The sequence below is a fragment of the Leptonychotes weddellii genome, chromosome 2 (assembly GCF_054177405.1).
Source record: "Leptonychotes weddellii isolate Sample4059 chromosome 2, ASM5417740v2, whole genome shotgun sequence".
Classification (NCBI taxonomy): Eukaryota; Metazoa; Chordata; class Mammalia; order Carnivora; family Phocidae; genus Leptonychotes; species Leptonychotes weddellii.
In genome coordinates this window covers 102,319,585-102,331,338 of record NC_138370.1, presented here as the reverse complement: position 1 = coordinate 102,331,338, position 11,754 = coordinate 102,319,585, and the positions used below count along the sequence as shown (strand labels likewise).

At 39.6% G+C, this 11,754-nt stretch overlaps 1 protein-coding gene across 3 annotated transcripts in view; it reads right to left on the bottom strand.

Moving 5' to 3' along the window:
* Positions 1-3,655: 3,655 nt before the first annotated feature.
* SLC39A8 (solute carrier family 39 member 8) overlaps positions 3,656-11,754 on the bottom strand; it is a 53,901-nt gene continuing 45,802 nt past the window's right edge. For all 3 annotated transcript variants that reach the window (XM_081812046.1, XM_081812043.1, XM_081812045.1), the window contains exons 7-9: positions 8,022-8,229; positions 7,633-7,817; positions 3,656-5,475 (exon numbers count right to left, since the gene is read on the bottom strand). In XM_081812046.1, the coding sequence (XP_081668172.1) occupies positions 5,326-5,475; positions 7,633-7,817; positions 8,022-8,229 (543 nt within the window). In that variant the 3' untranslated portion in view covers positions 3,656-5,325. The remainder of the gene's footprint in view (positions 5,476-7,632; positions 7,818-8,021; positions 8,230-11,754) is intronic.

Below are 11,754 nucleotides of genomic sequence, written 5' to 3'. Positions count from 1 at the left end.
GAGGTTATCAGGTCCTACAATCACATAGTCTCAGGTCAATTATGGAAAGTATCCAGCCCAATATACCAATCAGTACTTCCATCTTTATTCAAAAACAAGACACATGGGAAGAAATCCTTGTCTTTTGTCTCTCTTACTCCCTGTGTTTGCTAACTGTTTCTTCCGGCCCCTCCAGAGTTAAGTGCTTGGATGGAGAAGAGAAAAAGAGGCATAGAAAGTTCTTATTTGATGGGTACAAAGTGTGGCTTCATGCCATCCGGATTGATAGGTACTTAAGGCTAACCCATTCTCTTACTGGCACTTTTAGGATTCTTCAGAGGGGCTCCCCCCCAAAGATGTATCGTAGTCCTCCACTTGTCCCACCTGACTAAGTCCGTGGTTTGCTGGAAATCCACCCAGTACTCACCTTCTCTGTCCTCAGGATGATATCCCTCTTACACATGACTTGAAATTGTTCCAGACCAGATAGATCTCTTGCCTACTGCATGGCTCATACCAGGCCAAGGAAATATTCATGTATCCTTTGTCCAAAAACTCTAGGACTGAAGGTCTAGCCGAATGCAGCAGTATCTCTCTCACTTGACCTCCAAAGCCACTCACCAGCAAACTCTCAGCCTCTCTGTTTCCTGTGGGGGGGGAGTCAGACACCAGGCCACCCTGTCCATCCCGACTGCAGCAAGCTCCTACTAAGGATTCTGCAGGGCCCGCTGTGGAGCCTGCCCCAAAATACAGAACAAGACAGGTTTTATATACTATTTCAGCTTTTTTGAGGGAGGGAGGCATTTCTGACTTGAATTCTTCCTAAGAGACTTTGCCTGCAATTCATAATTTTACATCTTTACATCAGATAAGTAGTACTCACAACAGACCAAGACAGAGGAACTATAAAGGGAAGTACCAATGTGTATGAACAATACTTTTTGGAGGTAAGACTTGTCAGGTGGGCCAGTATAGTTAAAACGGTCAAGGTGACAAGGAATTAATCTGAAAGAAATCATGAGAATCCCTAAAAGAAGCAGTTTCCTGAACTGGCTGTGTCAGAACCATCTAGAACAATAAGTTCCCCAAGTGAACCAGACACAAACCTGTCTATACCTGAGAAGGCCACTAGTCTACCCAATACCCATTCTTTGCTTCTTCTTAGTAACAGAACCCTGATTTTATTGATGGTAGTGTATCCAACTAGAAGCTACATTTCTCAGCTTCTCCTTCAAGTCAGTGTGGCCAAATGACTCATTCTGACCAGCGAATATAAGTAGAGGTTGTTGTATGTTCTTTCTGAGGAGGCTCCTTTATGGGGGATGAAGAGCTGGATGTGAATTTTTTTGTTTTCTACCCATCCCCCCCTTCTATGTGGAATTAGACTTCAAGACTGGATTTCTCTAGCGAATATCCTACAACATGAAGTCTTCTTAAAGTCAGAAGCCACAGAAGACAGATTGGATCCCCAATGACCAGGAACTGCCATGTCAGCCCTGTATTGCTTCTTCCACATTCTTTTGTAGGAAGAAAAGTAAACCTAACATGTTTAGGTGCCTATTATTATATACCATCAAATGCTAAACACAGTGATACTGGCATTTTCTTGGCCTTACCAGATCCCAGCAGATGACTTTCATTTTCACTTAACTTTAAGTATCTCAACAATGCCACCTGGTTGCCAACGATAGCAGTATGTCATTTGGAAATGTTAAAACGGGGGAAATGCCCATCTTAAGAATTAATGGAACAGGTCTTCAGAGTTTTTAGTCCATCCTGCTGCCCTAGCCTACCTGAATTCTTCCTAGTAAAGTCCCTGCTTATGAGACCTACGGAAGTTGGGAGCCTCCAACACAGGAAGTTAAATGGCCTCAGGGGAATGCCTTGTGCACTGTCAGCACAGAAAGGCAGCTAAGGGAAATGCAATCTCGCTCAGCTATTGCAACCCGCAGCGGGGAGAAGGCAAAGTGTCAGTGAAAAAGCAGCTGTAACAACGTCGGGGTGAGGGAATTTATTTATTGCAGGGTTAAGAACCTCTTGTCCTCCAATGGACCTTAAGGAAACACAGAGAGAGTCTGGAAATCATGGTAGCCCCCGGATAAAAACCAAAGCGAGCCCCAAAGGAAGTCAGTGGCAGTCAGAGCAGGGACAGCAGACGGGTGGTTCGTCCCCGGCACAGGCCATCAGCCATTAGCCCTGGGAAGACACCTACGCTAAGTATCTGCTAAACTCCTAGTGCTGTTTGGGTTCTTCTCAATTAGTTCATTTTTTTAAAAAAATTTGAGCTCCGGTGAAAGCCTTGTAGACATGGCAGAGTTTACCTAGCATCTCAAGATCTTTACAAAATGCCAGTCAGAAACTGCTAGACACCTGGACTCCCATGTTGGCCATGCTAGGTAACTGCCGCAGAAATGGACGTGGCAGGGTTAGACTCACAGACTGAAGAACAACAAATTATCCTGATGTAGGGTAGAGCAATGTTGCACCCACACATTTACACACACGAACATGCTGGTAAAGGACAGAAAATCATTCTTAGGAAAGGAATAAGGATAAATGTTAGAGTTGAAGTTAATTCTGGAAGCTGTGGGTGAATTATTATTGATATGAGCTATTTTTCTACTAGGTAAAAATAATAGTCTCTGGAGACTAAAGGTAAATTGAAACCATTTGAACTTCTCCACTCTCCTCCTATACTGGAACTGCACGCCTCTGCCCTTTGCCACATGACGGTGTCACTTCCTACTACAGTGGCCCAACCTAGATGACCCCCAGCCAGGAGTGGGGCCACCCAGCCGAGCCCAGGCTGGATCAGCTGAACCTCGTCTGCAGACCTGTGAGCATGAGAATAACATGCTGTGAGCCTCAGGTTCTTCGGGTGGGTTGTTTCTCCATGTCAGCATGGTAATAGGGGTCAGCTGCATCCCCCAAATATTTATATATTGAAATCCTAACCCCCCAAAGATGATGATATTGGGGGGGAGGGCTCTGAGAGGGGCTTAAGTCCTTAGGGTGGAGCCCACATGAATGGGATTAATGCTCTTAAAAGAGGCTCCAGAGAGCTCCCTTCCCCTTCCCCTGCATGATGACACAGCAAGAAAGGTGGTATCTATGAACCAGACACCAGATCAGCCAGTGCCTTGATCTTGGACTTCCAGCCTCCAGAACTGTGAGAAATAAATCCCGGTTGTTTACAAGCCCCCCAGTCTGTGGTAGCCTGGGTCAGACAGGGTCTGATTCAGTACTCAAAAAAAAAAAAAAAAAATGCCAGCTAGTAGTAGGCATTTTTTTAAAGTTCAATAATGCAAAAGTAGAAGGACATAACCCCAAATATAATGCGTTGAAATGATTTTTGATGTGTCATAGTAGCATCTTTAAAGTTTGCAAATTATAGAACCTTCAACTGGCATAACGAATGCCTCAGTATAAGATATGTTAACCAGTTTTCTGAATTGTTATCTAGGGTAATTTAAGTGCAATCATGGCTTTCCATATCCTACTTTCTACCTGCAACCATAACCTCCAATACATAGTAATTTTCTTTTTGCTTTTTGGGCCTCCGTGTCCTATTGCCTCTGCTCTCCTCATAGTTGAGGAAAACGGTCAAAAGATCAACAGGTGGAGAAAGTCATATAAAGCACCCTGGTAGCCCACATACACAATGATCTACGCCAAATGACAGTTCATTAAACTATCTTGTTTTAATATCATGTTGTAAATAGCTTCTTAACCCAGACATACAATCTGTGCTTTAAAAAGGTAAAGATTATTTCTTAAGACTGAATGTAAACAGATTAAATGATAAAAATAGATTCTATGTTTACTGATTAATCTTTACAGTATTTATTTGCTGAATAACAAATAATATTTGTTATATTTGCAATAAACACATCACCAATTTCCTATATATCTCTCTCCCCATAATGCCAGGTACATGGAAGTCACTCAAAAGGATACATATTAAAATGAATAACGAAGGACACAGTGCATGGCTTCAAAGGTGTTTACTATTTGGTCAAACAAGAATTTTTTAAATTGTCAGTCATAAAGTGAATTCTACATTAACAGACGTGTTAAACGTTGATCTAATCTGCATTGTTGCTGTGTGACATCACTGTATGGCCTGTGGGAAAATGTGATTCCTGAGGTCATTGTTGGCTTTTATCCATCACTTTCCTCACTGTCAATCATCTCCCCTGAAGTGCCGTGGGAGTGTGAATTGGGGTCAGGATGTTCAACTGCAGACCAGCTTTCTATAGCTGCTAAGGGAGCAAATAGGCCCTATCACCTAAAAGAGGTACAAAAATAACCATGGTGTGTGGAAGTTTTCCTCAAGGTATGCCATATAGAAAAAATGTAGACTGAACACAGAAGTCTTTACTGATCGCTCTCAATTATCCATTAAGGAATGTGTTTTCTAGTTAATCAGTCCTTGCCATACAGTGGTCTGCCTGTTATTTTGCATTTATTTAAAATATCCTCTGCTAAATAATTGTGTTTATTTTTAAAAGTAAATTGCTTAAAATTACATTCAGTATCTTTCTATAAACCAACATAGTCTTTCCCTTCACAAAGCAAAAATGCACGGTATCCTGAAGCCGAGCAGCCCCAGCCTCACACTTTCTGCCGTGTGCCTTGGTGCGATTGCAACCTAAGTCATTTAAAAAAATTAATTCTGGATTTGTGTGGGATCTGGCAGAGCTTTCACATAGCGATAAGATGTGAGATAAAGTCTGAACTTAGTAGGGCTAACAAAACTTTACTGGTATCATAATTCACATTTTTTTTAGGATGGTTTTTAAAACAATCCTACGAGTCCCTAACGGGTACATAAAACAGAACAGAAGCTGTAAGCAATCTTTCTTTCCTGGCTCATTAAGGCCTTGCAATCATTTCTATCTGTGTTGTATACATGTCAATCCTCTTCCACATTTGAATGTACTTGTCGGGAAATCACTGGAACAAATTAACTGAAAGAAAACCACTCTGAAACCGCGTGAGCTTTTGAGCCTGCCACGGAGGTTTAAAGGCTTATACAACCTAGCTCGTATTTTTCTCTGGGTCTGGGTGTCTAAGTGGTCATAGAATGCATGAAAGAGGAAGAAGTGGGTATTGACCAAAGATCGCGTGTCCCAGCCTTTTCGGACGGGAACTGAAAACACTTTGAAGCATTTTTCACAACAGATAATGGCCTATTTAGCAGATCTGAAACCAATAATCAGTTTTCTTGACCTACAGTTGAAAACAAGATTATCTTTGAACTAAATAGGATCAGCTTAAATATCCCTTTGGAGATGTTTTTATTTATTAAATGCCTTCATTAATAACACCATCTTTCATTTCCCATTACTCCAATTCGATTTCTCCAGCATACAAAGTAATGAGCAGAATGGCTGTGAATCCAGTTAACATTCCAGCATTCTGAATCATGAAGTAAGTAAAATCGGTTTTTCTTCCAGTTATCTTTTCTCTCAGCATATCGTTCATCTCTGGAAACTAAGAGAGAGACATTGTTAGATAACTATTGCCATCTGGTGGTAAAATGTAAAACAGTCGCCTAGAGATTTCTGTGGGGTGTGGGGGTGAGGATTTAATTTGGATGTGTAAATGTTTTAGTATAGATAGCATTAAAGGGAGATCTAGCCCTATCAGACACCAACAGGAATAAAAGTATGGAAATAGTGTTCCCCAAGTGAGTGAATCAGTGGAATGGGATTTACCTCATTTTATGCCTCCTATTTGTCTCTCTGTCTCTCTCTCTCCCCCTCACTCTCTATGCTCCATCCACACCATTCTTTCAGGACCTCAACTAGATCCACCCTTTCCCCCATCAAAATCTTCACACCCAGCCAAACTGCTATCTGAACTCTTCCCCCTCCAATTTTTCAATGAGTTATACCCTTGAGGTTTCAGCTTAAATCATACTTTCTAGCAAGGCTTCCCTTAGCCCCTCCTAACCTATATTAGATTCCCCTAACATCATCTCTCACCACAGAGATTGCTTTTCCTCTTAGCTCACAGACTTTTTTACTTTTAATTATTTAGTCATGGAGTGTGATTTTGTTCATTGAATTTCCAGTTTCCTCTCTTTAAAGACAGAATGCCCCACAGATGCAGGGCCTGTGCTTCCTTTCCTGACCCCAGTGTCCCCAGTGCCTTACAAATTCCAGGCCAGGCACGGAAATATCAATCAATAGTAGCTGATCAAGTAAATTTTTAGAAATCACTACGCATTTAATTCCTTCTGCTTGCTCTACCCCTCACAAAATCTTAAGGTTTTTATTTTATTTTTTTTAAAGATTTTATTTATTTATTTGACAGAGAGAGACCCAGTGAGAGAGGGAACACAAGCAGGGGGAGTGGGAGAGGGAGAAGCAGGCTTCCAGCCGAGCAGGGAGCCCGACGCGGGGCTTGATCCCAGGATCCTGGGATCATAACCTGAGCCGAAGGCACACGCCCAATGACTGAGGCACCCAGGCGCCCCAAAACCTTAAGGTTTTTAAATAAATCATGTGCTCTTTTAGGATTGAAGGCTATAACAATCACATTACAGTAAAAGCAAATAAAACTCTAAGTTCTGTACTTAAAATCTACCCTCACTCAGCAAATAAACTCTACTGAAAAGGCTCCATAAGATCTGTAAATGCCGGCTTTTAAAAACATATTCCAAAACCATTTGCTATATATACAATGGCACATTGTACCAAAGCATCCAAGAGGTCTCCAGAATCCCATCAATCCATGTGCCTGATTTAAGAAAGTTGTTACCAGGATCAAGTGAGCGAAAGTTGTGAAACTATTCTGAAAAAAGCAAAACTGCTATAAGGGTATATGGCATCATTTATTAGGATTATTTCCTTAAACTGAACAATTCTAATAGATTCCATTCTTATAACCAAGAAAGAAGTGATGCCCTAGCATACAGTATGAGACATTAATTCTGTGAAGAAAAATATAAATGCAGTGACAGTTCCAAGAGATGAAATGCTTGCTCTGATAAGGGCCTGCAAAGAGCAAGGAACAAAGCTAGACAGTTATCATTTGGAGCTAAGAATGCAGATGAAGGAAGCTAAATTATTAAATTATGTATGTAATACATATTCAGTTCCAAATGCAAAGGAAATGTTCCTTGATTTGCATATATGGAGCATATTTTCATTTTCTAGAAAGCTGTCTATGATTCATTTGAAAATGCACAGGGCACAGGACCATTGATATTCTCTCTCTCACACACACACATGAAAGACACTGCCACTGCTTATAACTTTGAAATAACAAAATGCTATTTACTCTAACAAGTTATTCCCTTCTAAATGTGACATCCTCACAAAAGAGGGGGGAGAGGTCCCGTGGGGACATACTATAATAGAGAACAAGGTTTACCTCCCACAAGGCAAAAAACCTGGGGAAATATCTCTACTTCAGCAGAAGAAAATCATTTCTTTTTCTACCAATAAGATCATAGATCGAAAGATCAGTGAGAATCACTTTCAAATTACTACTAATATAAAAGAGTTATCTGTCGAGCCAGAATGTTTTAAATTACAACAGAACTTCCACACTGTGGAAAGCGGAAGGTTACCCTTAGTCAACTCATAACCCAGATGTTTAATTCTAAATTTTAAATTAAAACAAAATTTTAAAATTTCTTACCATATCTGCCAGAGAAATATAGAGGAACATGCCTCCAGCAAGGGCAAATATAATATTTGGAGCAAAATTATTGCCCACCAAAATGCCAAAAGCTAGCCCGACATAGCAGGAACACGCCGAAAGGAAATTGAATAACAAGGCTTGCCGAGTGCTCATTCCTGCGCTGAGTAGGATCACGAAGTCTCCTAGAAGAAGAAGAAGAAGAAGAAAAAAACATCAAGTGAATAGTTTGGGCTCTTTTGGGATGAGAAAAGATACGCACTGATGTCCAACCAGGGTTCCCTCATTTTGATGTCTCAGTGGGATTTTTAAGAGTGTGTCGCCTAAAAGGTCTCACCCAACGAAACCAAGAAGTGACTGACTTTCACAGTATGAACAGAGCCTCTTACCTAACTCATGAGGAAACTCTTCACACAGAATTGCTATAGAAGTACTGAGGCCCTGAAGAAGGGACAAGGTGCAGGAAGCCCCAATCGCCAGGCCATCTATGAAATTGTGGAGGGCGTCACTGAGCGTTATCATCCAGGCGATTGTTCCTATTTTTGACAGTTTGGGTCCCTTCAAACAGGTACACGAACTTGATTCCGTTTTGCCATCCTGTAAAATAACAGAAAATCAACCAACAAAATAACCAATATATTTTTTTCTTAGAGAGAGACTGAGAAAGGGTACGTTTGCAGGAGCTGGGGGGAAGGGGCAGAGAGCGAGAATCCCAAAGAGCCTCCAAGCCTGAGCCTGACGTGGGGGCTCGATCTCACTACCACGAAATCACTACCTGAGCAGAAATCAAGAGTCCACGCCCAACCCACTGAGCCACCCAGGTGCCCCAATAACCAACATTTCTTGAAAGTCTCAGAGATACACAGAAGTAAGAGATGTGTTATGTATTCAGAAAGATACATGGTTCCAACAGAGAGTCTTTCATAGTGGTTAAGAACTCCTAATCACTTACAATAACAACAAAATGACAACAAAAACTTATGGTAGGGAAAAAGGAAATGAATAGGTTGACAGGCCTTGAACAAGCCACTTAAAAGACATTTTAGTCTGGGTTCCCCTTAAAAAAAAATCCTTTTGATTTGTATAAACAATTCTTACTATTGCCTTCCTAAAATGTAACAGATACTAACCTAAGAATTCGATTCATTTGCATACTTTAAAATAAAGGAAGTTTTTCAAACACTAAATTTAAAGTCTTTTTCCATGTTACAATGTACATGTGAAATCCATATTTAAAGCACAATGACATCAAAGAACATTTACTATAATCCCTCCTATGTTATCTGAGCAGGTAATCTGGGCCTCAGTTTCTTCAATTGTGAAATGAAGATAATGTACTAAATGATACATTTTTCAATGACTTATTAAGTTTCCATTGTGTTCCAAAGTAGCTTGTTGGGTGATTAAGCTGTAACATGTTTCCTATCAGCTCTAAATTTCAATGATTCTCTTAACACATTTCATGAAATGTGATGGAACAGGCTTGCCTTTGCACTAACAACTCTTTCCATTTTGCAACAATAATAAAAACAGAAAATCCTACAACAAAACCTTTGTAAGAATTTAGATTTCCATGAAATTTACAAAATTGTATAAAATCAAATACCAAACGCCAACTAAAGCATTTTCCAGAAACTGGAGAAAAAGATAATAAAATGCAAATTTATTTTTAAGTAGGGAAGCAATTTGCAATTAACTGGAGAACATTTTATTCCTAATTCTCCTCCCCTCAACTCTACCTCAACAGTTAATCAACATATTTATTGAGCATCTGCAATTTGTAAAACAGTGTGCTGAATGCTATGGGGAGTGCCCAGAAGTGGAAAATACAACTTGTGTCTTCAAGAAGTGTATTTATATTGGAGAAACAAGATGTAAAGAATATGACTGACTATTTAAAAATTGTTCAGTATACATCCGGATGAGAAGGGCTGCCTTCCAAGCCATCATCTGAGAGGTTTTAGGTTTATTCCAATGTCGCTTCATTGCTCAAAACACTTTGGGGACTGCTCTTTCAGAATTGACTAGGTCTTGCAATACACCTTTTCATTGTCATTAGCAGCAAATCTTCATCTTTGGGGGATGTTTTGTGTGTAGACACAGCCAAAAGTCACTTGGAGCCACTAAATTCTTAAATTAACACGGAAGGAGGGAGGACTGTTACTCGTGGTAGCCGTGGTTGTAGAAGTAGCGGGAGCTGTAATAGTAGGAGGAGGAGACACCACAAGGCAAATACCATGTATCATGTGCCAGGCACTGCTCTAAGTACTTAAGATATTTAATTCCTTTCGAACAATTCTGTGAATTAAGGCCTACTATTATCATCATTCTAGAGTTGAAGAAACTGAAACACAGAAATGTTGGTGAGCTTACCGAGGGATGCAAAAGCAATAAGTGGACTATTTTTAGTAACTGTTTTACTACTCCAGATTTATGGGGGTGGGTGGACACTTCTTGTTCGAAATTGGCTCTGAAGGCAATTCACAAGGAGAATACCCCCTTTCTCTCAAAAAAAACTCTTCTAAACACTTGAAGCAATGCCGGAGTAAGTGTTCAATCTCCTTTCATTTTAAAGGTAAATCTCAGCAGCATAAAAAGAATTCCATCTGCTCTTCAAATGTGGTCTTTTTACTTTACAGTGTTAAAAGATAGACTGAGGTAAATTTAAAACTTTAAGAGTTTATTTGAAAAAAAGTGATTCAAATTGGGCAGTGTCAAACCAGATGTGGTTAGGGGCACTCCATCGACAGGAGCTCAGGGAGAGACTTTTACAGAGACAAGGCAGAAGCAAAGCAAGAAAACTATTGATTGGCTATAACTTAACACCCAGTTGGCTTTTTGTGACCAATTGTCTTTAGGTTTCAATTTCTTAACCTTGAGACATTTACAGGCTTAGATTATGATTTGTTTATATAGGCTGCCAAGGATTAGAGCCACCCCAGTATAATGGCCTCCTTATTTAATTAATTTAACAATTGATACATCATAAATGGACAACATAATAAACAATCATGATTTAGTACAGGTCATATGGGTGACTTGGGTAAGAAATGCCCCAGAGCAGGAAGCAATAACTGCCAAAGAAGAAACAAAAGTGGTCATGAGAAAAGCCACAGAGGAAGAGACCTTGGCTTTGCAAAAACTTACTGCCAAGAGACACTTAATAAGACCAATTGTTTTCATCTTCCAATTTGGTTTACCTAATCAAATATTTATAATGTCTTTATTTACTTGTGAGGATTTAGGGAAAAGATTAAAAGACCAAATCTTGACTACCTAATATTATGTACAGAATCTGTATACAAACTCTTTTAATTCTGAAAAAGAAATTAAATTAATATATCAGGCATGATTCTCTTACCTCTAAGTACAGATATTATTGACTATTTCTTATGCTCTATAAGCTTATGTGTCAAATGACACTGTTGGGTTGGTTAACAGCCATGCATTTTTAATACTTTTGGAACAAACATAAGTAGGCAAATATTCACGAAGAGCTTGTTTTGGTTTTTTTTTTCTGGAAATTTAACCATCATGAAGTTTTATTTCTTTTTTCTGTTTTTGTCTTTAGGAGTAAAAGGAGGGCTAGGGAAGGTATTTCCATAGAGTTCCTACATTATAAAGCTGCTTGTATCATTTTTTTTTTCTTTAAAATTCCACAAATTAGAGCTATATATTCTTGTTCCAATCAGTTCTGGGGTGATAGGTTTCTTACCTAAGATAGAACAAAACTAGATTTCAACTTTTAGTACTGCCTTATAACATAAGTGAATGAGTATGTTTTTGGACTTGGATCTGTGGTCAAGTCCTGCCTCTGTTGCTTACTGGCTATATCACTTTTTTTTTTTTACTTTTTTTATTGTTATGTTAATCACCATACAATACATCATTAGTTTTTGATGTAGTGTTCCATGATTCATTGTTTGCGTATAACACCCAGTGCTCCATGCAGAATGTGCCCTCTTTAATACCCATCACCAGGCTAACCCATCCCCCGACCCTCCTCCCCTCCAGAACCCTCAGTCTGTTTCTCAGAGTCCATAGTCTCTCATGGTTCGTCTCCCCCTCCGATTTCCCCCCTTCATTTTTCCCTTCCTACTATCTTCTTTTTTTTTTTTTTTT